A 26,499-nucleotide genomic window follows, 5' to 3' on the forward strand; every position below is an offset into this window, starting at 1 on the left:
ACTCGGACGTCATAGAGACACGAACTCGCTCGCGACTCCGCTGACGTCACCGACGCCTATAACAGGCCCACGCCGGCATGATGACATCAGTTCCGCCATTTTTTCCGTGCCATCAAGGCACACGGACGGACCAATGACAGTAGAAAGGTATACAGTATACACAGTACACAATAGTCAAGGCAAAACACACAGTGTAAAGCAAATGCAGGAAAGCAATTGTAACATTACCTTGACAACAAAATAAATATACATTACATTACAGTAACTCTGGCATAGAAGAGTGGACAACGGGGAGGCGGGTGAGTCAGTGAGGAATCCACAGGCAGATATTGTATCTACCAGAAAAAGCGTTACCGAAGGTAAGTAACTTGTTCTTCTGATAGATACATCTGCCGTGTGGATTCCTCACCTTGTGAATAGAGTCCCACAGCAGTCCCCACTCCCGGAGGAGGGTGTCCACTCTTCTAAACCAGGAAATCCTGAAGGACAGAACGAGCAAAGTAGCTGTCCCTCCTCACTTCGGAATCCAAGCAGTAATGCTTCGCGAAAGTGTGGAGGGAAGACCAAGTTGCCGCTCTACATATATCCTCAACAGGCACAGCTCTAGCCAATGCTGAGGTCGAAGATTTAGCTCTAGTTGAATGAGCCCTTATACCCTCTGGAGGTTCCTTACCGGCCACAGAGTAGCAGATCTTAATGCAGAGGACGATCCATCTTGACAAGGTTCTTTTATGGACCGCTCTTCCTTTCTTGCAGCCAGCAAACCCAATGAAGAGCTGGTCATCCAAACGAAAGTCTTTAGATCTGTCCAAGTAAAAAGACACCGCCCTCTTGGGGTCCAGACGGTGTAGTCTCTCTTCCTCAATAGAAGGGTGAGGGGGAGGATAGAAGGTAGGTAGGGTAATGTACTGTCCTAAATAGAAAGGAGTTACCACCTTAGGCAGAAAAGCAGCCCTGGTCCTAAGAACCATTCGATCAGCATGAATGGTCAAGAAAGGGGGCTTGAAACTAAGAGCTTGAAGCTCACTTACCCTCCTTGCCGAGGTTATTGCAACAAGGAAGACTGTTTTAAAAGTAAGAAGTCTCATGGGACATTTGTGAAGAGGCTCAAAGGGAGTACCCATCAGAAAAGTCAAGACAAGATTTAAGTCCCACTGAGGCACAATGAAAGGAGAAGGAGGGAACTTATTTGTGAGGCCCTTCAAAAATCTTAAAACCGCAGGAGACTTAAAAAGAGATGGCTGGTCAGGCAAGCAGAGAAATGCCGACAGCGCAGAAAGATAGCCCTTCACTGTGGCAACAGCAAGCCCCTGTTGCGCCAGAGAAAGGGCAAACTGGAGAACATCCGACAAATGGGCTCTTAAAGGGTCAATAGACTTTTCCCCACACCACATGACAAATTATGGCCATCTATAAGAATAAATGGACTTAGTGGAGTCACGCCTGGCTGACAAGATGACATCCACAACGTCAGGCGGGAGGGAAAAGGAATTCAGGTTGCCCCGTTCAATCTCCAGGCATGAAGGTGTAATGTCTGGAGGTGGGGGTGTAGAACCTGCCCCTCCATCTGAGAGAGGAGGTCTGCCCTGAGAGGGAGACGGAGCGGCGGGTGAGAGGAGAGGTGGAGAAGATCTGTATACCACACCCTTCTGGGAAACAACCTTTACAACGCAACTTTTACAACGCAGTACCATTACAACGAAACTTTTACAACGCAAAAACTATTACAACGCATGTATTTACAACGCATGTTTTTACAACGCAGGTACCTTTACAACGCATACCATTACAACGTAAGTATTGGTAAGTATATAATTATATTTAAAATGTTATATGTTTGGGTTTTGTTAAGGGGTATTTTTAGGGTTCAGGGTCAGTTTTCAGTTTTTGGGTAAAGGGGTATTTTTAGGGTTCAGGGTCAGTTTTCAGTTTTTGGGTAAAGGGGTATTTTTAGGGTTCAGGGTCAGTTTTCAGTTTTTGGGAAAACGGGTATTTTTAGGGTTCAGGGTCAGTTTTCAGTTTTTGGGTAAAGGGGTATTTTTAGGGTTCAGGGTCAGTTTTCAGTTTTTGGGAAAAGGGGTATTTTTAGGGTTCAGGGTCAGTTTTCAGTTTTTGGGTAAAGGGGTATTTTTAGGGTTCAGGGTCAGTTTTCAGTTTTTGGGTAAAGGTGTATTTTTAGGGTTCAGGGTCAGTTTTCAGATTTTGGGTAAATGGGTATTTTTAGGGTTCAGGGTCAGTTTTCAGTTTTTGGGTAAAGGGGTATTTTTAGGGTTCAGGGTTAGTTTTGGGTTTTTGGGTAAAGGGGTATTTTTAGGTTTTAGGGTCAATTTTGGGTTTTTGGGTAAAGGGGTATTTTTAGGGTTCAGGGTCAGGTTTGGGTTTTTGGGTAAAGGGGTATTTTTAGGGTTCAGGGTCAGTTTTGGGTTTTTGGCGTAAAGGTGTACAGGATAAATTAAATTAAATTAAATAATTAAATTAAATAAAATTAAAAAAAATTAATTAAATAAAATAAAATAAAATAATTAAATTACATTAAAATTAATTAAATTAAATTAAATTAAATAATTAAATTAAATTAGAATTAATTAAATTAATTAAATTAAATTAATTAAAATAAATTAAATTATTTAATTTAATTACATTACATTAAATTACATAAAATGAATTAAATTAAATTAAAATAAATTAATTATATTAAATTACATTAAATTAAATTAATTAAATTAAATTATTTAAATTAATTAATTTAATTAAATTACATTAAATTAAATTAAATTAAATTAATTAAATTAACTTAATTAAATTAAATAAATTACATTAAATTACATTAAATTACATAAAATTAATTACATTAAATTAAAATAAATAAATTATATTAAATTACATTAAATTAAATTAATTAAATTAAATTATTCAAATTAAATAAATTAATTAAATTACATTAAATTAAATTAATTTTAATTAATTTATATTTCAAAAAAATTATATACTTACTAATACTTACGTTGTAATGGTATGCATTGTAAAGGTATCTGCGTTGTAAATACATGCGTTGTAATGGTACTTCGTTGTAATGGATCCTGCATTGTAAAAAATGCGTTGTAAAGGTAGTCGTTGTAAAAGTATGCGTTGTAACGTCATACATCCCACCCTTCTTGGCCAGTCCGGGGCGACCAATATGACTTGGGCCCGGTCTTGGCGAATCTTCCTCAGAACCCGAGGAATCAAAGGTATGGAAGGAAACGCGTAAAGGAGTTGATTTCTCCAACTCAACTGAAACGCATCCCCCAAGGCTCCTTGCATCGGATACTGGAGACTGCAGAACGACAGGCAGTGAGCATTCTCGCGAGTGGCGAACAGGTTCACCCGAGGAGTCCCCCACATCCGAAAGATGTTGTGAACTACCTCTGGGTGAAGCCTCCACTCGTGGTCGGCAGAGAACTGCCGACTGAGACTGTCTGCACGAACGTTCAGAACCCCGGCCAGATGATTTGCCATCAGACAAATCTGATGGTCCTGAACCCAGGACCAGAGACGCAGAGCCTCTCTGCAGAGACACTGCGACCCCATCCTCCCTGTTTGTTGATATACCACATCGCGGTCGTGTTGTCCGTCAGGACTTGAACCGAACAACCGCGAAGGGAAGGGAGGAAGGCCTTGAGCGCCAAACGTATCGCCCGCAATTCTAGAAGGTTGATGTGAAGCAACCTTTCCTCTGGAGACCAAAGACCCTTGACCTCCAGATCCCCCAGATGAGCACCCCACCCTAGAGTGGATGCATCCGTTATCACTGTGGCCACCGGAGGAGGCAGCTGAAAAGGCTTCCCCTGAGACAGGTTGCCTTCCACGCCCCACCAAGACAGATCCGCCGCAGCTTCTCTGGAGATCCTCACTGACTCCCTGAGATCTCCGTTGTGCTGATACCACTGCCTGCGGAGCCACCACTGGAGCGCCCTCATGTGCCAGCGTGCATGGTTGACCAACAGAATGCATGAAGCCATCAGACCGAGCAGGCGAAGGACCTTCAGGACTGGAACAACCGCTCCATTGTAAAATAAAGGAATCATTGCCTGTATGTCGTGAATCCTTTGCAGTGGAGGGAATGCACGACATACAGTTGTGTCCAGTACAGCACCTATGAACAGGTTGCGCTGGGAGGGCACCAGGTGAGACTTGGGTACATTTATCGAAAAACCCAACCTGTACAACAACTGGGTTGTCTCCTGCAGATGATGGAGCACTCTCTCTGACGACTCTGTCTTGATCAGCCGGTCTTCCAAATAAGGGAATACAGGAATCCCTGATCTTCTGAGATGCGCCGCCACCACTGCCATCACCTTGGTGAAGACTCGAGGTGCTGTAGTAAGACCAAACGGAAGGACCGCAAACTGATAGTGCTGCGATCCCACCGTAAAACGGAGATACTTCTTGTGCGACTTCAGGATTGGGATATGAAAATACGCATCCTGCAAGTCGAGCGACACCATCCAGTCTTCTTCCAGCAGAGCCTGAAGAACCTGAGCAAGGGTGAGCATCTTGAATTTCTCCTGCTTTAGATAAAAATTCAAGATCCTGAGATCCAGGATTGGACAAAGTCTGCCATCCTTCTTGGGTATCAGGAAATACCGGGAGTAGCATCCCTGACCCCTTTCCTGCTCCGGAACCACCTCTATCGCACCTTTTCTCAATAAAGTTTGAACTTCCTCCTGAAGGAGTAACAGGTGTTCCTCTGAGAAATATCCCTGACAAGGAGGGTAATTTGGAGGGAATTCCCGAAAGGGAAGGGCATACCCATTTTCTACGAGATTGAGAACCCAAAGATCTGATGTAACCGATTCCCAATCCCGTAGAAAGTGGGTAAGCCGACCCCCCACCGGACCCACATGATCCTGAATGGCGGATCTAGGGCTGCTTTTCTGTGGCTGGGGGGTTGGAGGAGGTGGAGGAGGAAGAGGCTTGACGTCCTCGAGGACGTGCTCTCTGCTTTCCCCTGTATGACCTATACAAGTTATTCTGCTGCTGTTGCTGCTGCTGCTGCTGACCTTGTCTATATGAACGAAAGGAAGAGCGACCAAACCCTCTGAATTTCCTGGTTGTAGAACCTCTGATCTAAAGGCCAAGAGATCTAGCGGTTGCTCTGCTATCCTTGAATCTCTCCAAGGCCGTGTCAGCTTTCTTTCCAAAAAGTCCTTCACCATCGAAAGGCAAATCCAATAAAAAAGACTGCACATCAGCTGAAAAATCAGATGACTTCAACCAAGCAGAACGCCTTGTGGCAACCGCTGTGCCCATGATTCTTGCCACCGAATCAGCAGTATCGAGGCCGCTTTGTATGACCTGACGGGCTGCCGCTTGAGAGTCAGATAAAACTTCCTCAAAGTCTTTTCTGCTATCCTCCGGAACCTTAGGGATCAAAGAACGCATAGAGTCCATAAGTGCATGTACATATCTACCCATAAGGCAAGTGGCATTAGATGATTTTAATGCCATACTAGCAGAAGAAAAAGTCTTTTTGGCGACTTGATCCTGTTTCCTGGCCTCTTTGTTGCCAGGCACCTGCGGAAAAGCACCAACCAACTTCTTAGAACAAGCAGCCTGAATCACCAAGCTCTCAGGAGAAGGGTGAGATGACAAGAAGGCAGGATCTTCAGAAGCCACTCTATACCTCCTAGCCACACTCTTTGAAACTGCAGGAGCAGAAAAAGGTTTCTTCCATACTTCCATAATGGGCTCTGTTAAAGCATCATTAAATGGTAGTAAAGGTTCCACCGCTGAGTTTGGAGAATGAAGAACCTCAGTCAATAAATTTGACTTAAATTCGACAGTAGGTAAAGTCAAACCTAAAAGTCCTGCTGCCTTCTTCATAACAACGTGGTATGGCTGAACATCTCTAGAGGGTGTATCAGACCCCGAAGGTAAAGCCCATTCTGGAGAAAATTCAAGACCACTCGCCTCTGCCAGGTCCTCGAAATCATTCCCATCCAGCTCACCTTCTTCCAAGTCTGAATGAGACTCACAAAATCTCTGTTCATCTAGGAGACGTTGAGCCTCTCTCCTAGACCTCAGTTTAAATCGAAGTGCAGCCGGATCCAAAGCCGAATCCGACGGCGCTGGAGCCGACATCGGAATCGAATCCGAAGGCTTGGAAGGATGCCGGAGTCGTCGACTTCGGTCGAACCGGCGTCGATAACGGCGTCGACCTCGGTGGAGCCTGGTACTGCCACAGCGGGGTCGGGGCTGGCATATATGGCATGAAAGGTGCCGGAGCATATGAGTGAGGTACACCCAAAATAAAAGCCATTGGACCCATGGGACCCGAAGGTGCTCCAGAGGGGTGCCATGATCTTGAGAAAACACCATACATTGCGTATAGAAACGCAGAAGGGTCCTGACCTGGAGCTGGAAATGGTGGATGCTCAGGTTGACCTCGAGGCAGATTAGAATCTGTTAATTTAACAGGATTCGAAGTCTCCTCTTCAACAGGAACTCCATCGGCGTCCTCCGGATTCGAACATGGAGCCGGAGACGGAGCCGGAGTCGGATCCGGAACCGGAGTCGGAGAATGGACTATCGACTCCGAAGGTGAGGCCTCACCTTCCTGATCAGACACTTGTGCAGGAATTACCTTCGACTTCAGTTTCTTTGGAGATTTCGATCTTGAGCCAGACCTATCATCCGAATGACCTCGGGACTCATGTCTCCTCTTCTTATGTTTTCTACGAGAGCCGGAAGCATGATCAGATGAAGACTTCGAGACCGACGCCTCACGAGATCTCGACCTGAACCTCGACTTCGACCTCTTCGAGTGTTTTGAAGATCTTCTAACTTTACTCGCCTTCAGCTTAGCCACAAGAAGTTTTGACTCCCTTTCTCGCAGAGCCTTCGGATTCATTTTCTGACACGACGAACACCCATCCACGTCGTGGTCAGAGCTCAGACACCAAATGCAGTCTTGGTGTGGGTCCGTAACGGACATCATCTTTCCACATTCTCTACAAGGCTTAAAACCTGTTTTCTTTGTCGACATGACAATCGAAGAAAAAGGGCAGAGAATGGAGAATCTAAGAAAAATAGTAACAAAGTCACTAGTAAAGCTACAGAGTATCCCGAAACCGTTAGCGTCGACGACGCGGAAAAAAGGGAACTGATGTCATCACGCCGGCGTGGGCCTGTTATAGGCGTCGGTGACGTCAGCGGAGTCGCGAGCGAGGTCGCGTCTCTATGGCATCCGAGTCCACGTCGGCGCGAGGCTACAAAAAAGAATTTCCGAATGTTGCTGACGCAAGGGGATATTCACAAGGTGAGGAATCCACACGGCAGATGTATCTATCAGAAAGTCTTTGTCAAGCGCCAGCTTTGAGAAGCCCAACTACAATAGAAGCTTTACTCTATTTCGCAGTGAGCACAAAGGTTGCGCATTGTCTGTCTAGCCCAAATGTATGGTGCTGCCCGTAGACCTGTAGCATATGTTTTCGCCTGGATGTCTTAAAGCTGTTGCTGCAACATGTGTGAGTCTGTACCAGAGCGAGAGCATTTTAATGAGACATCTGTTGAAAATGTATGTGCCCAATTATGTTGAAATAATGCTTACTCATATGCAACATCTCACCAATAGCCACCTTATAAAGTATGAACCAGTGATTTTGGGACCCGAAAATGTGACTCTGATGAGGTGTAAGAGTTTGAATCTAGCAACATTGATGCCATTGCCTAGAAACAAAATTGTATTTAATTAAGCAGATCATGATTGCCTGGATGTGACTGAATTGTGTACAAAACCTCAACCTGATATCCATGATGTTTGTGAATGGATCATGTTTGCATGATTCAGAAGGAAACCTGAAAGCTGCATATGCAGTATGCACAGCAGTAGATGTGATTGAAGCTTTTTGGTTGCAAGGTGCATACACTGCCCAAGTTAATGAGTTGGGTGCATTGTAGAAAGCATGCAATTTATCTGAAAAATTGTGAGGTACCATCTTCACCGACAGTCAGTACGGGTTGGGAGTCATACACGACTTTGGGTAGTTGTGGTCACAGTGTGGGTTCATTACATTGTCAGGATACCCCTTCCGAAATGTGGAAGGCATAAGGATCCTTCTGCTGTCATTACAACAGCCTGCCCAAATTGCCATGGTAAAGTGCAGTGCCCATTGGCAGGGCAATGATTATGTCACAGTCGGCAACCACTATGTAGATGAGACTGCACACTATTGCTTTCTAAATGATTATACTTTCAATGGAGAACCCTTTCAAGAGAACACTGATGTTACTAAATGTAAACTGTAGTGGTCAACTGTAGAAACTTGGGAGGAAGTAAAAGCATTACACAATGAATTATAAAATACTGAGAGACAGGAATGGATGAGAGCAGGTTGCATCCAGAGACAAGAAGTTGAGGTATAAGCATACATAGATGGGGGCCTGTTCCCCCATAGCTCGTCACCACCATGGTCCTGCACATGTTTGAAGGAATGCTATGATGCAGCTCTTTAGACAAACATGGTTTAACCCCAGATTCAAAGCAGTAGCAGAAGCCATGTGTCAATGATGTATAGTTTGTCAACAACCAAATGTGGGTAGGAGAACACAAGTTATAATGAGTCAAGTAGGAAGCTCTGGAGGACCGATTAACAGAAATCAACTCAATTGTATTCTAGATGCCTACTTGTAATGGTCTGAAATACATCCTTGTAACTGTAGGTGTCTTTTCTCACTCGGAAGACTCCTACCCCACCTGCCATATTGACAGTTTGACTGTAGCCAAATTACAGTTGTCAGAGCTCATACTGCGTTTCAGATTTCTGACTTATTTGGAATCAGACCAAGGGGCTCACTTTAACAATGAGGTTCTAAAGATGACATGTGCAGCATTGCAAATTGATCAACAACTATATTGTGCTCAATGTCCAGAAGCATCAGGCATAGTTGAATAGGTGAACGGAATATTAAAATCAGGTTGGAAACGGTCTGTGCTTCGACATCCCTAAAATGGACTGATGCATAGCCTCTTGTGCTGATGAGTTTGTGATGAACCCCAGACAGAAGAACGGGACTCTTTCCTCATAAAATTATCATGGGGAGAGCCATGAGACAGCCTGCAGTCCCTTCGAGCCAATTAGTAAACATAACAGATGATTTGGTGCTCATTTACTGTAAAGGACTGGCTGACGTGGTACGGTCTGTGTCCCAGCAGGTTGGGGGAGCTGCAATTTTGCCTAAACAGGAGCAGTGTCACAAGTCCACAACCTCAGTCCTGGAGACTGGGTCCTGGTGAAGAAGCATATACGCAAGTCATGCCTGGAATGTTGTTGGCTTGGGCCATTCCAAGTGATACTGGTAACCACAATTGCTGTCAAATGTGGTGGCCTTCAAAACTTGGTTCTCGCTGACCTCTCTGACCGAGTCCCATGTCCCCTTGAAGATACAGTGCCTGTTTCAGATGTGCCGGTGAATACAGTCGAACAGCCTTCTCTTTTTAGCCAAACTTTTGAGGGGGCTCCAACTACTGAGATTCTTGCCACTAATCCCAAGAAGGGCCCTAGAGAATCAGATTTTGTAGGCACAGAAGAGGCAAGCAAAGAAGAGCTGACTAGGCAAGGTATTGACCCAAATGAAAGGAGCAGAGCAGCTGACACGTGAGTGATAAAAGTTCCTGATTTTCACCTTTGCTGCAAACGCTGCTAACATCTAATCCAAATTTTAACAAACTCACATAGTCTGATTCTGTTAATGTCATGGTATTCAGGGTCATCATCAGTGAAACGCAAACGCATTTGTGCCTGTATACTTGCTGCATTTTCTATAGTTCTTGTCATATTTCTTATAATTCTGAATTTGCCACATTATGTGTATCTAGAGAAAGCTAAACCTACTTCTGTTCCTAAATCTTCATTAGAAAATAATAATAACAGACTATGGGCCTGATCTGATGTGGTTAGAAAATCTTCCCGATCTAATCGGTTTGGAAATAGTTCCCGATCAACTTGGATCGGGAGAGTCTAACCGACTGACTATGATGTATCCAAAAGCTTCTAGATAAGATTTGGTTGGACTCCCATTGACTTCTATGGAAGCCTATGTTCCTAACCGCATCATAATCTGGCCCTTGGTCAGGAAGACACGTTCCCGATTCGATTTGGAGGGAGCAAATGTCCTTAGGAGGCTTTCGTAACCGCATCCTTATCGGTCCCTAGGTGGGAATGTTTCCCTAACCGGATCGGAATCAGGCCCTACGTATGTTAGCTGAAAGGACTTTGCATTGAGATCAATCTACTAGTGATTTTTCATTGAATACTTTCACCAAGCTCCTCTATGAGTATGTGGAGACCATGGATGCACAAAATTCTTATGTGTGTTTACAATTCCCTACTTCGGACGTCTCAAAGGGAGTGACTTGCCACCACTTGCCTGCTACTTATGGAATTTCTTGAAGTGTACTAACTATTTTGTTCTATAGCAATAGGAAGAGGTGTGGCGTCGCGGCCAGGGCAACTGACGCTGGAATCTGGGGACCACGGTTCGATCCCCGGCACCGGCGGCAAGTTAGCCCAGCACCATGTGACTCTGGGCAATAACTTGCTTATTCTTCCCGACGGCCCCCAGCGCCTAGAGACCCTTACGGGTGATTGTGCGCTTTACAAATGTGGATTATTATTATTATTATTAGCAAATGACACTTTCAATATTATATTCTAATTATGATCTGCTCCTTTCTGAAGTACCTATTAGAAAGGGTTCACTGATAGAATATCGATGGTGAAAACCTTGATGGCAAAAATATCGAAAAAAAGATATTGATAGAAAAAATATCGACTCCCTATAATTAAACATGTAAGTAAAAAATATTGAATCAAAAATATCGAAGTTAAAAATATAGATGTAAAGAATATTGATTTGAAAATATAAATGAAATAAAATAATATATATTAAAAATATAAAATATAAATATTATTGTTAACAAAATAAATTAAATATATATTTTAACTAAATATGAAAATGTAACTTAATTTGAAAAATATAAACACAAATATACGAATTTATACATATACACATATTTACTTTAAAATATTTTATTAACTATTATGTTTGTTTAATTTTGAAGCTTTTAAGTTATAACAAAATAAAATATATACATATATCAATAATGTAAAATTAAAATAAATCATTCTATAATGAATTAAAACATTAAACTTCTAAAACAACATTAAAACATACATTTCGCAACACAATAAATACAATAGTAGGGAAAATGTTGGATAGTGAAACAATTAAATGTAGTATTCCTTCCGCAATAAGTGCAACAATAGGGAAATTGTTGGAGAGCAGAGGGGTACAAATTACTATTCTCAATCCAAAGACTGCAACTGGTTGGAAAGTGTTGGATAGTGGAGGGGTAAGATTTACTATTCCCACTCCATTGAGGTGCAAAAGTAGGCTAAATGCTAGATAGCAGAAGCATTTAATTTACTATTCCAACTCCAGTGATTGCAACAGAAGGGAAAATGTTGTCTAGCTGAGGGGTAAGAATTACTATTCCCACTCATGTGAGTGCAACAGTAGGGAAAGTACTGGATAGTAGAGGGGTAAACATTACTATTCCCACTCCAGTGAGTGCTACAGTATGGAAAGGAGTGGATAGCAGAAAAACAAAAAATACTAATAACATTTAAACAATTAAAAAATATCTTAAAAGTAAATAATATTTTAAAAATATACAATTATATATTAAACATATAAAAATAACACATATTATATTGTTAATTACATATAACAAAAACCTACAAATATTATATAAAAAAATAATACATACATTTATAAACCATATTTTTTTTAAAGGAAACAATGTTCTCAAACAAATTATTTAAAACATAAATGTATTCATTTTATTTCCGATCCTATAACACCAGGTCAATAAAAATAGATATCAACATTTTTATTGAAATGTAATTCCATACTTAACATAATTAAGAAATAATTTTAAATATATTCTTATTAAAAAAAGATGATAAACATTCATGAAGTACACATTCTTTAACGCTATAATATCCACAACACACACCTACAATTAATTACACAATTACGATTATTAATTACTAATTAATAATTCAAATTCATTAACAAATAATTAAGAATTCACCAATAAATAATAAATTACTTCCCATCTTCACACGATTTATACCTATAAACACCACAGCACACACCTAAAATTAATTACACAATTACCATAATTAATTACTAATTAACTAAACCAATTAATAATGTATCAATAAAAAATAAATTACTTGCCACCCTTCACACCATTTACACCTATAAACACCACAACACACACTAAAAATTTATTTCACAATTACCATAATTAATTACTAATAAACTAATTCCAAATTAACTAACAACTAATTAATAATTCATCAATAAAAAAATTACTTCACACCCTTCCCACCATTTACACCTATATCCACAACAACACACACCTAAAATTAATTACACAATTACCATCATTAATTACTAAGTAATTAATTTAAATTAATTAAAAACTAATTAATAATTCATCAATAAAAAATAAATTACTTCCCACCCTTCACACCATTTACACCTATAAACACCACAAAACACACCCACAATTATTTACACAATTACCATAATTAATTACTGAATAATTAATTAAAATTAATTAACAACTAATTCTTAAAGAATTATTAAAACATTACTTTACACATTTAACACTATAACATCACAATTAAACAAATATTATTACATAAAAATTATTCAATACATTTTATATAATTAAATTACTTCCCACCCTATTCCCCAATAAACCCACATTCCGCTACGGAACTAAAAACGCAAATGTCAAATAATTCTTTTTATAACTACTAGAAAAAATCAATCACATTTATTTTTATTTATTTATTTATTTATTTATTTATTTATTTATTTATTGAGCGCGAACAAATGCCCATGGGCGTCTCGGCGCTAAGACTTCTTGCGAAATTCTTCTTAATGGTTCATATGAGGGTTACTGATTAAACAGCCAAGTTTTTAGCCTTTTGCGGAATAACAAGAGAGAATGACTTGTCCTATTTGACGGCGGCAAGGTATTCCACAGTTTCGGTGCCGAATTTTTATATTTATATAATTAAATGTAAATCTGTTCCTTCCCCCGATAACTCTCGGAGTCCCCCAAGGACCAACTCTTTCCCCAGCCCTCTTCAATCTCTACCTTGAACCGTTAGGTGAATTACGAAGTACCACCAACATCTCCTTCCATATGTATACTGATGATAACCAGATCTACATCAAAATCTCATGTCTAGAGAAGATCTACTCTTTGAATGAGCTGACTGTTCAATGGCTCGCCTGCAACCAGCTCAAACTAAATGCACAAAAAACAGAGTTCCTTCTAATCTCCTCCCCTAAAAGTAACACTGAAATCCGGGAATGCACCAAGTCGATCACAGCACTAAACTGCACACCGACCATAGTAGAATCTGTGAAATCTCTCGGAAAAACACGACTGTGGCGCACAGCCATATCAAACCTACTTAACGTACATGAATCCAGGAACAGTCCATACGGCGCCAAATTCACGATCATGCCCCCCCATAATCAAGGAGCTGACCGTACCATTACCCATACAAAAATGTACCGTTCTGATCCAAGCGCCACACAGATCTCAACAAATTTGCTGACTTTTTTACCTTCCTTAAAAAACATGTGCATAACTCCTATCCCTCTATGCTCACCCAGTGCCTGCTGATGCCATCTGACTCTTTTCATAGCTCCGGTCAATGCAGCTCTAAGGACAAGGCTAAGGGTTTCCCATTAATATCCCTCAAAGCTACAGTCACTCCCCCTTTTACCCCCTCTCCTAAGGTTCAGACTGACCCCACTCTACCCATGGTGTTCCCAACGCAAGACAACACTATGGGCAACATATCCCCTATCTGTTCCTTCACCGATATCGATCGGAGTCCCCCAAGGATCAACTCTTTCCTCAACCCTCTTCAATCTCTACCTTAAACCGTTAGTTGAATTACTATGTACCGCCAACATCTCCTTCCACATGTATGCCGATGACACCCAGATCTACATCAAAATCTCATCTCTAGAGTAGATCTACTCTTTGAATGAAGCCCTAAAGCTGACTTTCAATGGCTCGCCTGCAACCAGCTCAAACTAAAACCACAACAAACGGAGTTCCTTCTAATCTCCCCCCCTAAAAGTAACACTGACATCCGGGAATGGACAAAGTCACTCACAGCACTAAACTGCAAACGGACCATAGTGGAATCTGCCAAATCTCTCGGAATAATCCTAGACAGCAACCTGAATATGCAAGACCACATCAACTCAGTGGCTTAAACTGCCAGGTTTCACCTGAGCTACCTGAGGTAACTAAAACCTTTCCTTGATGCCTTGGACCTAAGTTCAAGTTATCTCCAGAATCAAATACGGATGCTTAACCCTTTCAGTCCTGTCCAAGATCTCCACATCCCCCCTGAAAGCTTGCCTCAACGCTGCCACCAGACTTTTAACAGACTCAAGAAAATTCAACCGCATCTAACCGTATCTGAAGGCGCTGAACTGGCTTCATCTTGAAGCCAGAATCCAACTCAAACAGGCATTTATCACCCACAAAGCACCTCACACGAAATCCCCAGCATATCTCCCCCAGAAAATCATGGTTTCTGAAGGAGCCAGAAACTCCAGGTCCGCCAGAGACTTTGTGCTCCAGCCACCCCGCTTCCTAAAGGAAAAAACGTACAATCGTGCTTTCTCTGGGGCCACACCAAGAATCTGGAACTTGCTCCCGTCTCTCATCGGAAAAATTCCCTCTCTGTCAATATTTAAAAAGGAAGCCAAAACCTTCCTAATGGGAATGTTTCTCCCATAAATCATGCATTGCATATACCGTTCAGTGGCTTTGCTCATTTTTGTTGCCGCTAGAGTTTGGACTGACTGGCTGCTATCCATCTACTGACCTTGTACTCCCACAAATGTGTTTGCTGGATTTCTCTGCATTATGATCTGAACATTGTATACAACCTGTTATTCCCCAAATGTTTCACCTTCTTCTACTCCTAGTTATGTTATTTTTTTTCTTTGACTATTTCATACTTGTATACAATGTGTTATCCCTGTAAAACGCTGTGATACCCTAACAGGTCACGTTCGGCTCTATAGAACACTAAATAAATAAATAAACGACTTCCCACCCTATTCCCCTATAAACCCACAACCTGCTAAGGAACTAAAAACGCAAAATTCAATTAAAAAAAAATAATAACTACTAAGGGGCCGATTCTGATTTTGGACGGAAGGGCTCCAACCGACTTTCGGAGCCCTTCCGCCCGCATCGGAATGTGCCGGCTGGATTCCTTTCTGACCGAGCCATTCCGATGGGCTCAGTCAGAAAGGAATACAACTCAGATCCCCGGATGGCTTACGACAGACTCGGAGAGCCTCTCCTCCATTCAGAAATCCTTCAGTACTCCCCCAGTCGCCCCTTTACGACAGAGGGAGTACGATGGCAGTTTTTCACTGCCTTTTCGTACCAGTGTTTACAGCACGAAAAGGAGGTTGGAAACTGTCTTTTGGAGCCCCCAGTAGGGCCCCCATGGGTGTGAGACTGCCAAATGGCGGCCTGGAGGCACCTAAGGTGCCTCCCTGTTGATCCCTGCACCCAGTTGCAGGCACCTTGGGGTGACGGCCACAGGGTGCAGGGATGAACTGCACCCCTCCATTTCACAATGCGGGCATGCATTCCGGGCGGAATGCATGCTCCCATTGTTTGACATACGATTGCGATCAAACAGGGTTCAGTTGCATCCTACTTGCAGGGTGGTAGCCGACGACAGTAGGTCGGTCGGTCACGGTTCCCGACCAATGTCATCGGAATTGGGCCCTAAAAGTTTAACACGTATAATAAAAATACAAACAATTCTTATACAAAAAAACAAACATCACACACATATAAAGTATATACTAAAATACATAACATTAATAAAAAAAATCAATATTTTTAACAACTATATTTTTACAAACGATATTAAACACTTTGATATTTTTTAAATCGACAGTACTTGCCTAAAACTGATATTCTTGACCATGAGGAATTTACTGTTGATATTCCTGACCCACAATCATTTTATCACGATATTTGTGCAATTCGTTATTTTTACCTCAATATTATTTCTCTGCACCATTAGAAAGCATTTGAATCATGTGCCTGATACTCAGACTGCAGAAATCATGGGCGAATTTTACCAACCTACACAAAGCTTATATATTGCATAAGCATATCAACACAATCTAAACTACCATTTACATAGAGTAGAAAAGGAATTTATAGATTCTATAGAGGATAGACAAAGAGATATCACTGGAAAAGTTGCTAACAGACAAAAGTCCCACCATTGGTTTTTAGAGAACCTGCATTTAAACAGGCAGGAACACAAGCTGCTATCGCTTTGGACTGTCAACATAAAGGGACGCTATGCATATTACAGTGCAGAACTGAATACAGTAATATCTTTATTAGGTCCAACAAGTGTGATCACACTTTCCAAATTGTAGGTGGTTAGGGATTATACTTGGGTGGCATGGCTCCTGTATTTCCAGGTATTTACTATATTTATGGGACAAAAATGCCTGTTTCAAGCTGCCTAGGAAATGGTGTTATATGAGAATCGTTTTTACAAAAAATGAACCATATGGATCAGTTGAATGAAGTAAAACATACTTCCATTTAGTTGGGTAACAATAAACATATGTTATTCATCACCAAGATGCCTACAGGTGAACGTGCTCTTTCCAAGTACACATATCATGTTATGTTATGTTATTTTATGTTATGTTATGTTATGTTATGTTATGTTATGTTATGTTACTCAAAAGAGGTGCAGCTGCTGCTGAAGTTGTAGGAGATATATTTGGCGCAATAATTCCATCAGTTGAGGTAATATTAATATTCTAACAAAAATTCAGAAACTTACTACTCTAGTTGACAGATTGTCAACTGATATTGCAGGAGGGTTCTTAGCAATAGATACTGAAATTATTGCTTTGAGATCTATGGTACTCCAAAATAGACTTGAATTAGACATCCTTTCCCCAAAAGAAAGCTGTATGTTGAATCCTGAAGGTTCAAAAATGTTGCACGTAGATCCCTGACAAAAGTAAAGATTTGAAGGGGTATATTCCCAACATAATTCACCTGGAAAAAGATTTGAGCGGATTAAAAATTAATGGTGCTTGGGAAGGGAATTTCTTCAATGGAAAAATGGTTTACTACCCTGGGAAATGGATCAATGGGACAGATTTTGAAGCCCATATTAACAATTTCTGCTTGCATACTAATATTAAAAATCTCTATTAAAATCTACAAACGCTTAAAAACAAGCAAAGAGACAAGAGGAGTGAAAGGAAAGAGAGATGAGATAGAGTTAGAAGATAGACAATGTGGTTATTACGAGGAGATGAAGGCTCGAGAACAATCTAGATTAAAACTAATGAGAACAACAGAACTATGAAGTGAAATCGAATGTGCTAAAGATAAGAGTATGATGGCTCAAATGGGGAATTGTTACAAAGGAAAAATCATGTTTACCATTAATGACAAGACCAACTGAATATGACACTTTTTTAGAGAAAAATTAATAAACGTGCGTCAAATACACATAATAGAAAAAGATGGCAATAATAAAGAATTTTAGAATTTTAGTTACTGCATCATAAAAGCATACAGAAAAAGAGTAGTTTTGAAGATGTCATATGTATAAGTAACATATGTTGTGCTTTACGAAAAAAATAACTATGGGCCATATTATCAAGAAAGGGTGATACATTATCGCCACTTTTATCAGCGGGGAAACTGCCGCTAAAGCGGCGATAATGGGCTTGATAATATGCCCATGTGAAATCCCATAGAAGCCCAGGTTCTGGTGTTAACCTGGGCTTCTATGGGAATTCACAAGGACATATTATCAAGCCCATTATCGCCGCTTTAGCGGCAGTTTCCTGCCGATAAAAGCAGCGATACTGTATCGCCCTTTCTTGATAATATGGCCCAATATGTTATTAACATGTGTTAGAAATTGTGTTAGAAAACGTGCGTTACATGCTCTCCTTGAATCCTGTTTAGAGTCTGCCACTTTTACTATTCTGGGTGATTTTAATTTTCACTTAGATCTTAACAACAATAGTGACACCACAAGGCTACGTGATAACCTGGCTGCCTACGGCCTTACACAAATTGTATGGGACTCAACCCACTTGGCCGGCAACACACTCAATGGCATTTTTACTAACAACCCAGATATTACTTTGGTCAAAATCGCCCCACTACCCTGGACTGACCATAAGGCTGTATACTTTAAACTCAATCACATCAACTCCAATAATTCCACCCTAAACAGACTCTCTGTGGTAAAAACCTTACCTGGCATAAAATAGAGGGAAGTGAGCTAAAACAGGCGCTCAACATCACCCCGCCCCTACTGGTCATTGACAACAATAAAGCTTCCCAATTTGAGGACTGGATTAGACAAGTGGTAAATCGGGTAGCTCCGGAAAAAATCTCTAAAACTCAAAGATGTCAGGCGACATCTCCATGATTTGGACAAGGTCTTAAAAGCATTAAATGTAACTGTAGGAGAGCTGAACGATTATGGAGATCCAAATATAGTAAGGAGAACAAATTAGCTTATAACTTAGCTTTGGAGCAATACAAGGAAGGTATTATAAGGGCCAAACAGGACTACTTTACGGCTAAAATTAGGGAGGCCAAAAACTTCTCTAAGCAACTTTTTAAAACAGTCCAAGCTCTATCCAAGCCGCAACAGTCCAATTAGTTTAGGCCTGATCAAGCCTTCTGTAACAAGCTGACTCGTTTTTTTTCAAACAAAAGTCCAAGGTATTTATGATGATCTCCTTCTCTCAGTAACCCCCGCAACTGCTTTTACTAAGTCACCAGTGGAGGAGTTTAGCTCTCAGAGCCAACTCACAAGTTTTCTTAGCTTCTCACCAGAGAAGGTGAATCACCTTCTTTTAACTACTAAGTCAGGCTCACCCAATGATCCCTGTCTCCCGCGATTTTACATTAAGTTTCAGATACAATCAGCAGCTACTTAACTCCCCTCATTAGTAAAGTAGTTGACTCAGGGAGCTTCTCATGTGCCTGGAAAAAAGCTTGTATCAGGCCGATCCTAAAAAAAACTGACCTGGACCTGACTGAGGTTAAGAACTACCGACCAATCTCTTGTTTGCCAGTAGCTGCCAACATTTTTTAAAAATCAATGAATATGGAACTGACTCAATTCCTTGAATCTAACAATTTACTAGATCCTAGTCAGCATGGCTTTTGATCATGCCAATCTACCGAGTTGGCGCTGATAATGGCTACAGAAAGGATTCGCAGTCAGGTTGACAGGGGGGGCCAGACCATCCTCGTCCTCTTAGTCCTATCTGCAGCATTTGACACTGTGAATCACACGGTGTTAGTGCAGCGGCGGAAGGTTCTTGGGATTGGGGGTATGGCCCTGGCCCTCCTCACCTTCTTCCTAGCCTCCAGAGAGCAGAGTATAGTCTGGGGCAATCTGCAATCTGACACTTTTCAGCTTCCTTGCGGCATGCCACAGGGCTCGGCCCCATCACCCACCCACTTTAACATCTATGTCACTCCACTGGCCAGAATCATTAGAGAGTATGGTTTCACCTTGGTCTCCTATGCGGATGATTCCCAACTCATTATATCTGTATCAAAAAATCCAGAAGTCACTGCTCATAGCTTCCATTCCTGCTTGACTGAAATGATGAGCTGGATGGGTCAAAACTTCCATAATATTAATGCCGAGAAAACTGACTTGATGGAATTTGGTAAGGGCCCTTCCGTGTGGAACCAAAATTGGTGGCCAACAGAGGAGAGTTAGTGTCCCTGTCCAACAGCCAAGGTTCGGAATTTAGGAATCATCTTGGACAATGAATTAAATTTCGCAGGCCAGATAAACCGCCTCTCGTCTTCCTGTTTTTCCTTGCTAAAAAGTTCTATGATAGATTTTCCTCTTTATCCCTCAGGAACTCAGGAGAACGGTGGTGGGGGCTCTTATTCTATCCAGAATTAACTACTGTAACACTCTTTTTGTGGGCATTGACAAAGCTCAGTTGTCCAAATTACAGTCTCAACAAAATGCAGCTGCTCATCGGCTTTTAAATATCTCCAAAGATCATTCTACCTCAGCTGGAATTAGAGCATTACATTGGCTCCCCATTCAGCAACGAGTGGAGTTTAAGGCCCTTTGTCAGGTCTATAAGGCACTTTATGGTGACGGAGCCACTGACATCCAAAAATTGTTCCCACGGTCTGTACCTATGAGGAACCTAAGATCAACTACTGTGGATCTTGTTCATACTCCCAAATTTTGCAGAGCCAGATGGGGTGGCAGGAGTTTTTCCTACTGTGCATCCAAGCTATGGAATAAAATGCCAACTGTCATGAGGCTGCAACCTAACTTGCAGCTTTTTAGGAAATCACATAAATACTGGCTGTTTCCCTCCCAAATTAGCTACATCATCTGCAGACCACCACTGTCTCACCACTTTCAGCGCCAAGATGCCACGGCATTCGAGCGCTTTATAAATTTAATTTTCATTTCAAATGATGAACCTTTGCATTATAAAGTTTACCTTAAGTTTTCTGAACATCATTTATATGAAAGCATAACTAATAAGATGTATCAAATAGTTTAAAATGTACTAAAGTCTACCTCTTTGTGTGTGTGTAACCATGTGCACCAAAAATGACAAATGAAAAGTAGGTGCTACCCATTTCTATTTGATGATGCTTCCATGAAATTTATAGAGAATGTACTTCATCTATGTTACAATCTTATTTGTCCAAACCAATATTAAAATTGTATGATTTGAAATGTATTTACATGTTGGGACATGCAAAAGTTATAAGTACACTATATTGGCACGTAATATTTGTAATCCTACTAAATGTTGCTAAGTGCATCAGAAGACATACTAAAACGTAACATTTTCATATTCTTTTATGAATGTAAGCTTATAATGCAATATACTGCATTATATTAGCTCAAATTAATATATGCCTGAATACACTCACAAAGTTTTCTGCCTTGCTAAGTTCACTGCCTGTGAGAAATCTCACCAGTATAACAAATTGTGTGCAACAGCGTTTTTCCTTACTGAATTGACATGTATTGAATAAAAGATTCTGGCAACGTGCCCTCTTTAACTTTCTTCTATGCTCTAACTAAAGGAGCATTGTTCTAACATTTCGAATACTGGATGGCTTAAGGACTGCACAATTGCCCCATCTATTTCTCTGTATTTTGTGTCTACTTTATGTAGCCTGACACACACTCCATACGAGCTGACCAATTAGCTGAGTGGTCTGACCAGCTGAGGGGACTCCAGGTGGTGTCAACCTCGGAAATGCTAAGAATAAATTATTGTCTGACCGAATGGATGGCTGGCACTCTCTCTATTACTCTCTCTCTCTCGCTCTCAAACATTATTATGGCTATGAAGGTGGTGACAGAAGATCTGCTGTCCTGCATTGCCTGCTGATTACGAACTGCTAACAGAGATTTTTTCAGAACTTACCTGACAAATTAACTAGTCTGCTGCAGACTCATCTGGCATCTTTCCGAATTGACACATATGCTACATGTGGTTGTGGTCTCTTCCTTTGGAGGCTACTGGAACTGGCACAATTTTCCCTTTTCTGAACTCTTGAGATTTTGGTACTTATTTGGACCTTTCTTTATTTGTCTATTGATGCACTTATCTTTCTAATATTTGATAAATTAAACTACATGTATTACTTTGTCTCAGCTGTCATGTTTTATCCTTATATAAGTGAGAGTACATTTCCAATTTGAGCTTACTAATGACTAGAGGCGATCCGAATAGAGAGATGTCAGAGCATCAAATTCTAATGTTATTTTCCTGTATACCTTTAGCTGGACTCATGGTATGATTCATTTTGGCTCGCCTACATTTCTTCAAGAGGTGTGTGCTTGCATTGATAATTCTTGTTTAATGGGGCCCAGGAAACACTACATCAGAGTCTATGTCACAACTGTGCCCAAAGCTGGCATAATAATACATATCCTCGCATAATGGGACCACACTTGATATATTAAGTCTATCTCTCACACAATGGACCCTCACTTTTAATGTTGGTGGGCATTCTTGGCATATTGTAAGCATCATTTGCATGGCAGAGCCATCCCTCGCATAATGGTGACCTGGGCATAATGTTCTCCAATAGTGGCACAGTATAGGCATCTATAGCAAGACAGTGCCGACCCCTTGCAATTTGAAGGAGATCCTTTGCATTTTGTGGGCAAGCCTGGCATTATGGATGCCATTGCTGAAATGGTGGCACTGGCATAATAGTGGCAATCGAGACAGATTCTTGAGACGCTTGATACATTTGCTGCCAATCCTTTCATAAGGATGGCAGAAATCAGTGATCAACAACCTGTAGAGTTAAATGTTATCCAGAGTAATTAGCACGGCCTGAGATTAATTGAAGCATTATGTTCAACACATAGCTGCCTTTCTCAGTGAGACATCCTAAGTGCTAGGATCATGCCCAGATGTGGGTCTCGTCCTCCTCCTAAAAACCTCACTGCTGCAACATCTGTTGCATTTGCCCTCCGTTTGTTTTCTCTACATGTTAGGGAACCTTATATAACGTCGTCCTCGGTGAAATTCTAACCAAATTTTGATAATTAAATCACTTTTAAAAAAGCACTTCACTGTGCAAGTGCTGAACACTGTATGCCGTGCCTAGTGAGGGCTAGCCTTTCCCTGCCTAATTTGGGCAGATAAGTGTAGCGAACAAAATGTTCTCTGTGCCCAGACTTGCTTCTGTAGCAGTTGGCAACAATAGGCATTGTAGAATGTTAGTTTGGTGATGTTAGCTAGGGTTTTGAAATCAGATGTGACGTACCTCGGGTTCAACGTGCTTCATATATTCTTTTTTCATTTAATTTCATCATTTAGCAGATGACCTCAAAACTAAATTAAGCCCTAGGAGGAAAAATAAGTTGGCAGGATCACAGACCAGCCATGGTGTTGGGGACGTCTGGTTTCACAAATGACAAAGTAGTCACTGCACTTTGATTTAGACCGTGTCTGCCACTTGTGTCTTCCCACTCCTCCAAGGATGTGGCCATATAATGTAAAAATACGGTTAATTCTTTCTACTCAACTGTTGTGGCTTCTATAATCAATGAATAGCTTTAAATAGGGTTTCCCCAAACTTGGCATGGAGTATAAAATAAATATTTTAGATGGGAGGGCAAGAGTATCCTAACGTGGTACCATAGTTAAAGCTCATGTAGTAAGCAGTGTCTAATTTGAGCCGGTGATTTTTGGTGTTCAGCACCAGCATCGTAATTGTCAAAACTGGCACATCTGACATTATCCCCGTGGTGGCGCTGTTTGACTAGTTTAGAGATGAGCACTACAGCACCTACTATCAACCCAATAGATTTAAACGTCTAATTCCCAAACCATTCATACAGCTATTGGGGTCTGGAATAGTCAGGATTGTCACTCTTGGTTTGTAGTTTTGTTGGTACTGCTGTCATTGGCAACACTTGCAAGGGCAGGGGTGATGCAATGCCTGACGAGGACTCTGGCATTTTTTTTCAATATAAGCACTGGTAGAAAGCTAATGATTAAATACAAGTTGCTCTACACCTTTAATGTGGAAACTAGGAGTGAGTTTGAAAACCATTTATATCACTCCACTATTTATTGGTATACAGTAAAACAGAACACATTCAGCGTGATCGAGTCCTATATCTAAGAATAATAACGAGGCCAATGTGCACCAGTGCATTGCGGTTATATATAGAGAAACTGAGACAGCCACTGCTCACAGGGTGCGCACATGGAATTTCTGCACAACCCGAACGTGCACCACCACCAACCAGGGCAAAAGTGCCTTCTTTCACCTCCAATGTATTTTTGCACTAGTTGGCCTTTGCAAATTTCAGTGCACAATTGCAATGCACCGGTGCATGTTTTAAGTAGCGTGGCTCCTTTACTGTCGAACGTTCTCTAAAATAAGTGCAACAATAAAAAAAATGAAACATGCTTCATCAATACACTAAAGCAAACGTCGTGTTTCTATACAACATTTACTGAGCGTGCGCAATTAACGGAGCAGCTTCTTACTAGTTCACCTGAACTCGCTGTGCGACCTCTCCAGGAGCAGGAAAGCGCTATGCAAACGTTACTTAAAATATAACACAAGCATGCTTAGTACACCTACCTGGTGGGCATCTTTATCCTTAAATACCTGTCCACGGCTATCGCCAGGAGAGAGAGGATGGAGGCGTTGGTGAATATGATCAGGTTGCAGCACATGAAGAGACACGCGTAGAAGTTGGTCTGGAGCGCGCTGTCCACCGCGATGGAGAGCGGGATGACGACGAGCCCCACGGCCATATCGGCCAGGGCCAAAGACCCGAGGCAGCAGAAGGTGACGTTCCTCAGGCCCCGGTTGCGCTTCACTGCCCCGATGACCAGTGCATTGCCCAGCACCGCGAGCCCGGCTATGATGGTTTCCACCGTAATGTAGGCCGCGTTGTACGGGCTCTCAGTCGCCGTGCTGTTGGCCATGGCTGGCGGTTACAGAGCAGCTCGCAGAAGATACAACACAGCATAAAGCTCCAGACGGAACGGAGAAAAAGAGTGTTTTTCTACTCCCATCGAAAAGTACAGAAAAAAACACTAGAACTTAAAAGTTTTGTTGTGCTCCTCCTTTTTCAACATTGATGCACGGTCAAAAGTAACTTTCGAAAGTAGTCCTTCAGATAGCGCTCGACTGTCTGAGGCACCTACAGGTACTGTTGTGGCGTACTAGCACCCCCTTTCGACAAGTACTGTGGTGGCTAGATTTCGAAATAAATCGTAGGCAGGTGGAAATTCCATTTTCCTAGTTGCAGGTGCCGAGTGTGAGCTATTGGATGTATGAGCTTATGGGACGAGCAGAATAAACAAGGCGGTCACTTCACTCCAGAACGGTGGGATGCTTCACTCTTCGGCAATAAACATCTTCAGACGCCAATAGCCGGCGCCAACATGGAACTGGTTTCAACTGGAACTTTCTCCCTGGATGTTGAGAAGATGTCAAGAACCCACTTGGTAACCGCTGCAACCAAACGAATTTGTAAATTGTAACTTCCACCAACAATTGTACTAGCAATATGGACTTCCGTAGTTTGGTTCCGTCACAAACAAATGGGCATTGGTGGTTTTTGAAACAGAAAAAAAATATGTGGCCGGAAGCATGGGTTCTGAAATGCAAGGGTGAGCCAGCTTTAGCGCTTTGCCATCACTTCTTTAGGTATCTGTCCAGCAGAGAAAGCTCTCAGTAAATGTCTGCGAGCATGATATTCAGCAGCTTCCACATTTTCAAGAAGATACGAAACCACAGCTTTGGTTGTGAGTAGAGAAGAAGGAGGGACTTATAGCCACTTCAAAAATGTATTTTGCTGAAATCAAATACAATTTTCCAGAGTACACTTTAACCACTCCCAAGGTGAATTGCATTGGGGGATAAAGATTCTATAGGTGGGCAGTTTATGTCTACGATTGAGGAGTAGTCCTTTTTTATTTCATTATTATTTGCAGCCCTGCTGCACAACACCCACACTGCTACACAGCACAGCTACAAATAATTGCCAAAGTCAGCAGTGTCCATGCTGTACAGCATGAATAAAGGCAACAGCAGAGCCAATAGTCTCTAAGGCGAGAGCTGTTGGCTTTATGCATGCTTGTTAGGTCTTGGCACAACATCCTTGTGATTCTGAGCACATGAGTTAATCTCCAATGCTTGAAAAAAAAGCATACAGCATTTGGCAAAAAAATCCTCTCACATAAAGAAAGCAATTGCACCCATGTCCTACGTTTGGAAAAAGATTACATGCACCACAATAAAAGTAGAAAACATATGTAATCACAATTAATACCCATTTCAAAGGAGAAAGAGGCTACTTTCAAGTACATGTGACATAGTAAAGCATAGCTTCAAATGGCAAGAGGTTTAACAAGGACGACAGGGTAGAAGAAAGAATAGTAGTGCCTCTATCACAGTATGATTTGAAAGGAAAGCCATAAAGCTGAAGCAATCAGTACTTGGTCAATGCTCCAGCCAAAAGAAGAGGGAGTGAAACCAGCATACAGTGGTCAATTAGACGACAGCAAATATTGTTAGAATTGCTATATCAAATAACTTTGTGAGTCTAAATGGGCGAGTGCCCGGGGACACCCCCCTAAAAAAAAGTTTCAGCAGGGTAATCAGAATTGCCCAATTGATCGCGTCTTTGTACTGGTATGGGCTTTTGAACTAACTATAACGTTTAAGGTTCTCCTGATGAAAGGGAGTGATCACTACCCATTAAGTACAATTCTTAGATTAGATATGGTACCTAGGCGGGCAAGAGACAT

General features: G+C 41.3%; 1 protein-coding gene across 2 annotated transcripts in view; it reads right to left on the reverse strand.

Annotated features, from left to right (window-relative positions):
* LOC144753645 (adenosine receptor A3-like) overlaps positions 1-25,397 on the reverse strand; it is a 69,362-nt gene extending 43,965 nt beyond the window's left edge. For both annotated transcript variants that reach the window (XM_078641265.1, XM_078641266.1), the window contains exon 1: positions 24,320-25,397. In XM_078641265.1, coding sequence (XP_078497391.1) covers positions 24,320-24,669 — 350 coding nt within the window. In that variant the 5' untranslated portion in view covers positions 24,670-25,397. The remainder of the gene's footprint in view (positions 1-24,319) is intronic.
* Between the last annotated feature and the right edge of the window lie 1,102 nt (positions 25,398-26,499).

This window comes from Lissotriton helveticus, chromosome 5_1 (assembly GCF_964261635.1).
Source record: "Lissotriton helveticus chromosome 5_1, aLisHel1.1, whole genome shotgun sequence".
NCBI lineage: Eukaryota > Metazoa > Chordata > Amphibia > Caudata > Salamandridae > Lissotriton > Lissotriton helveticus.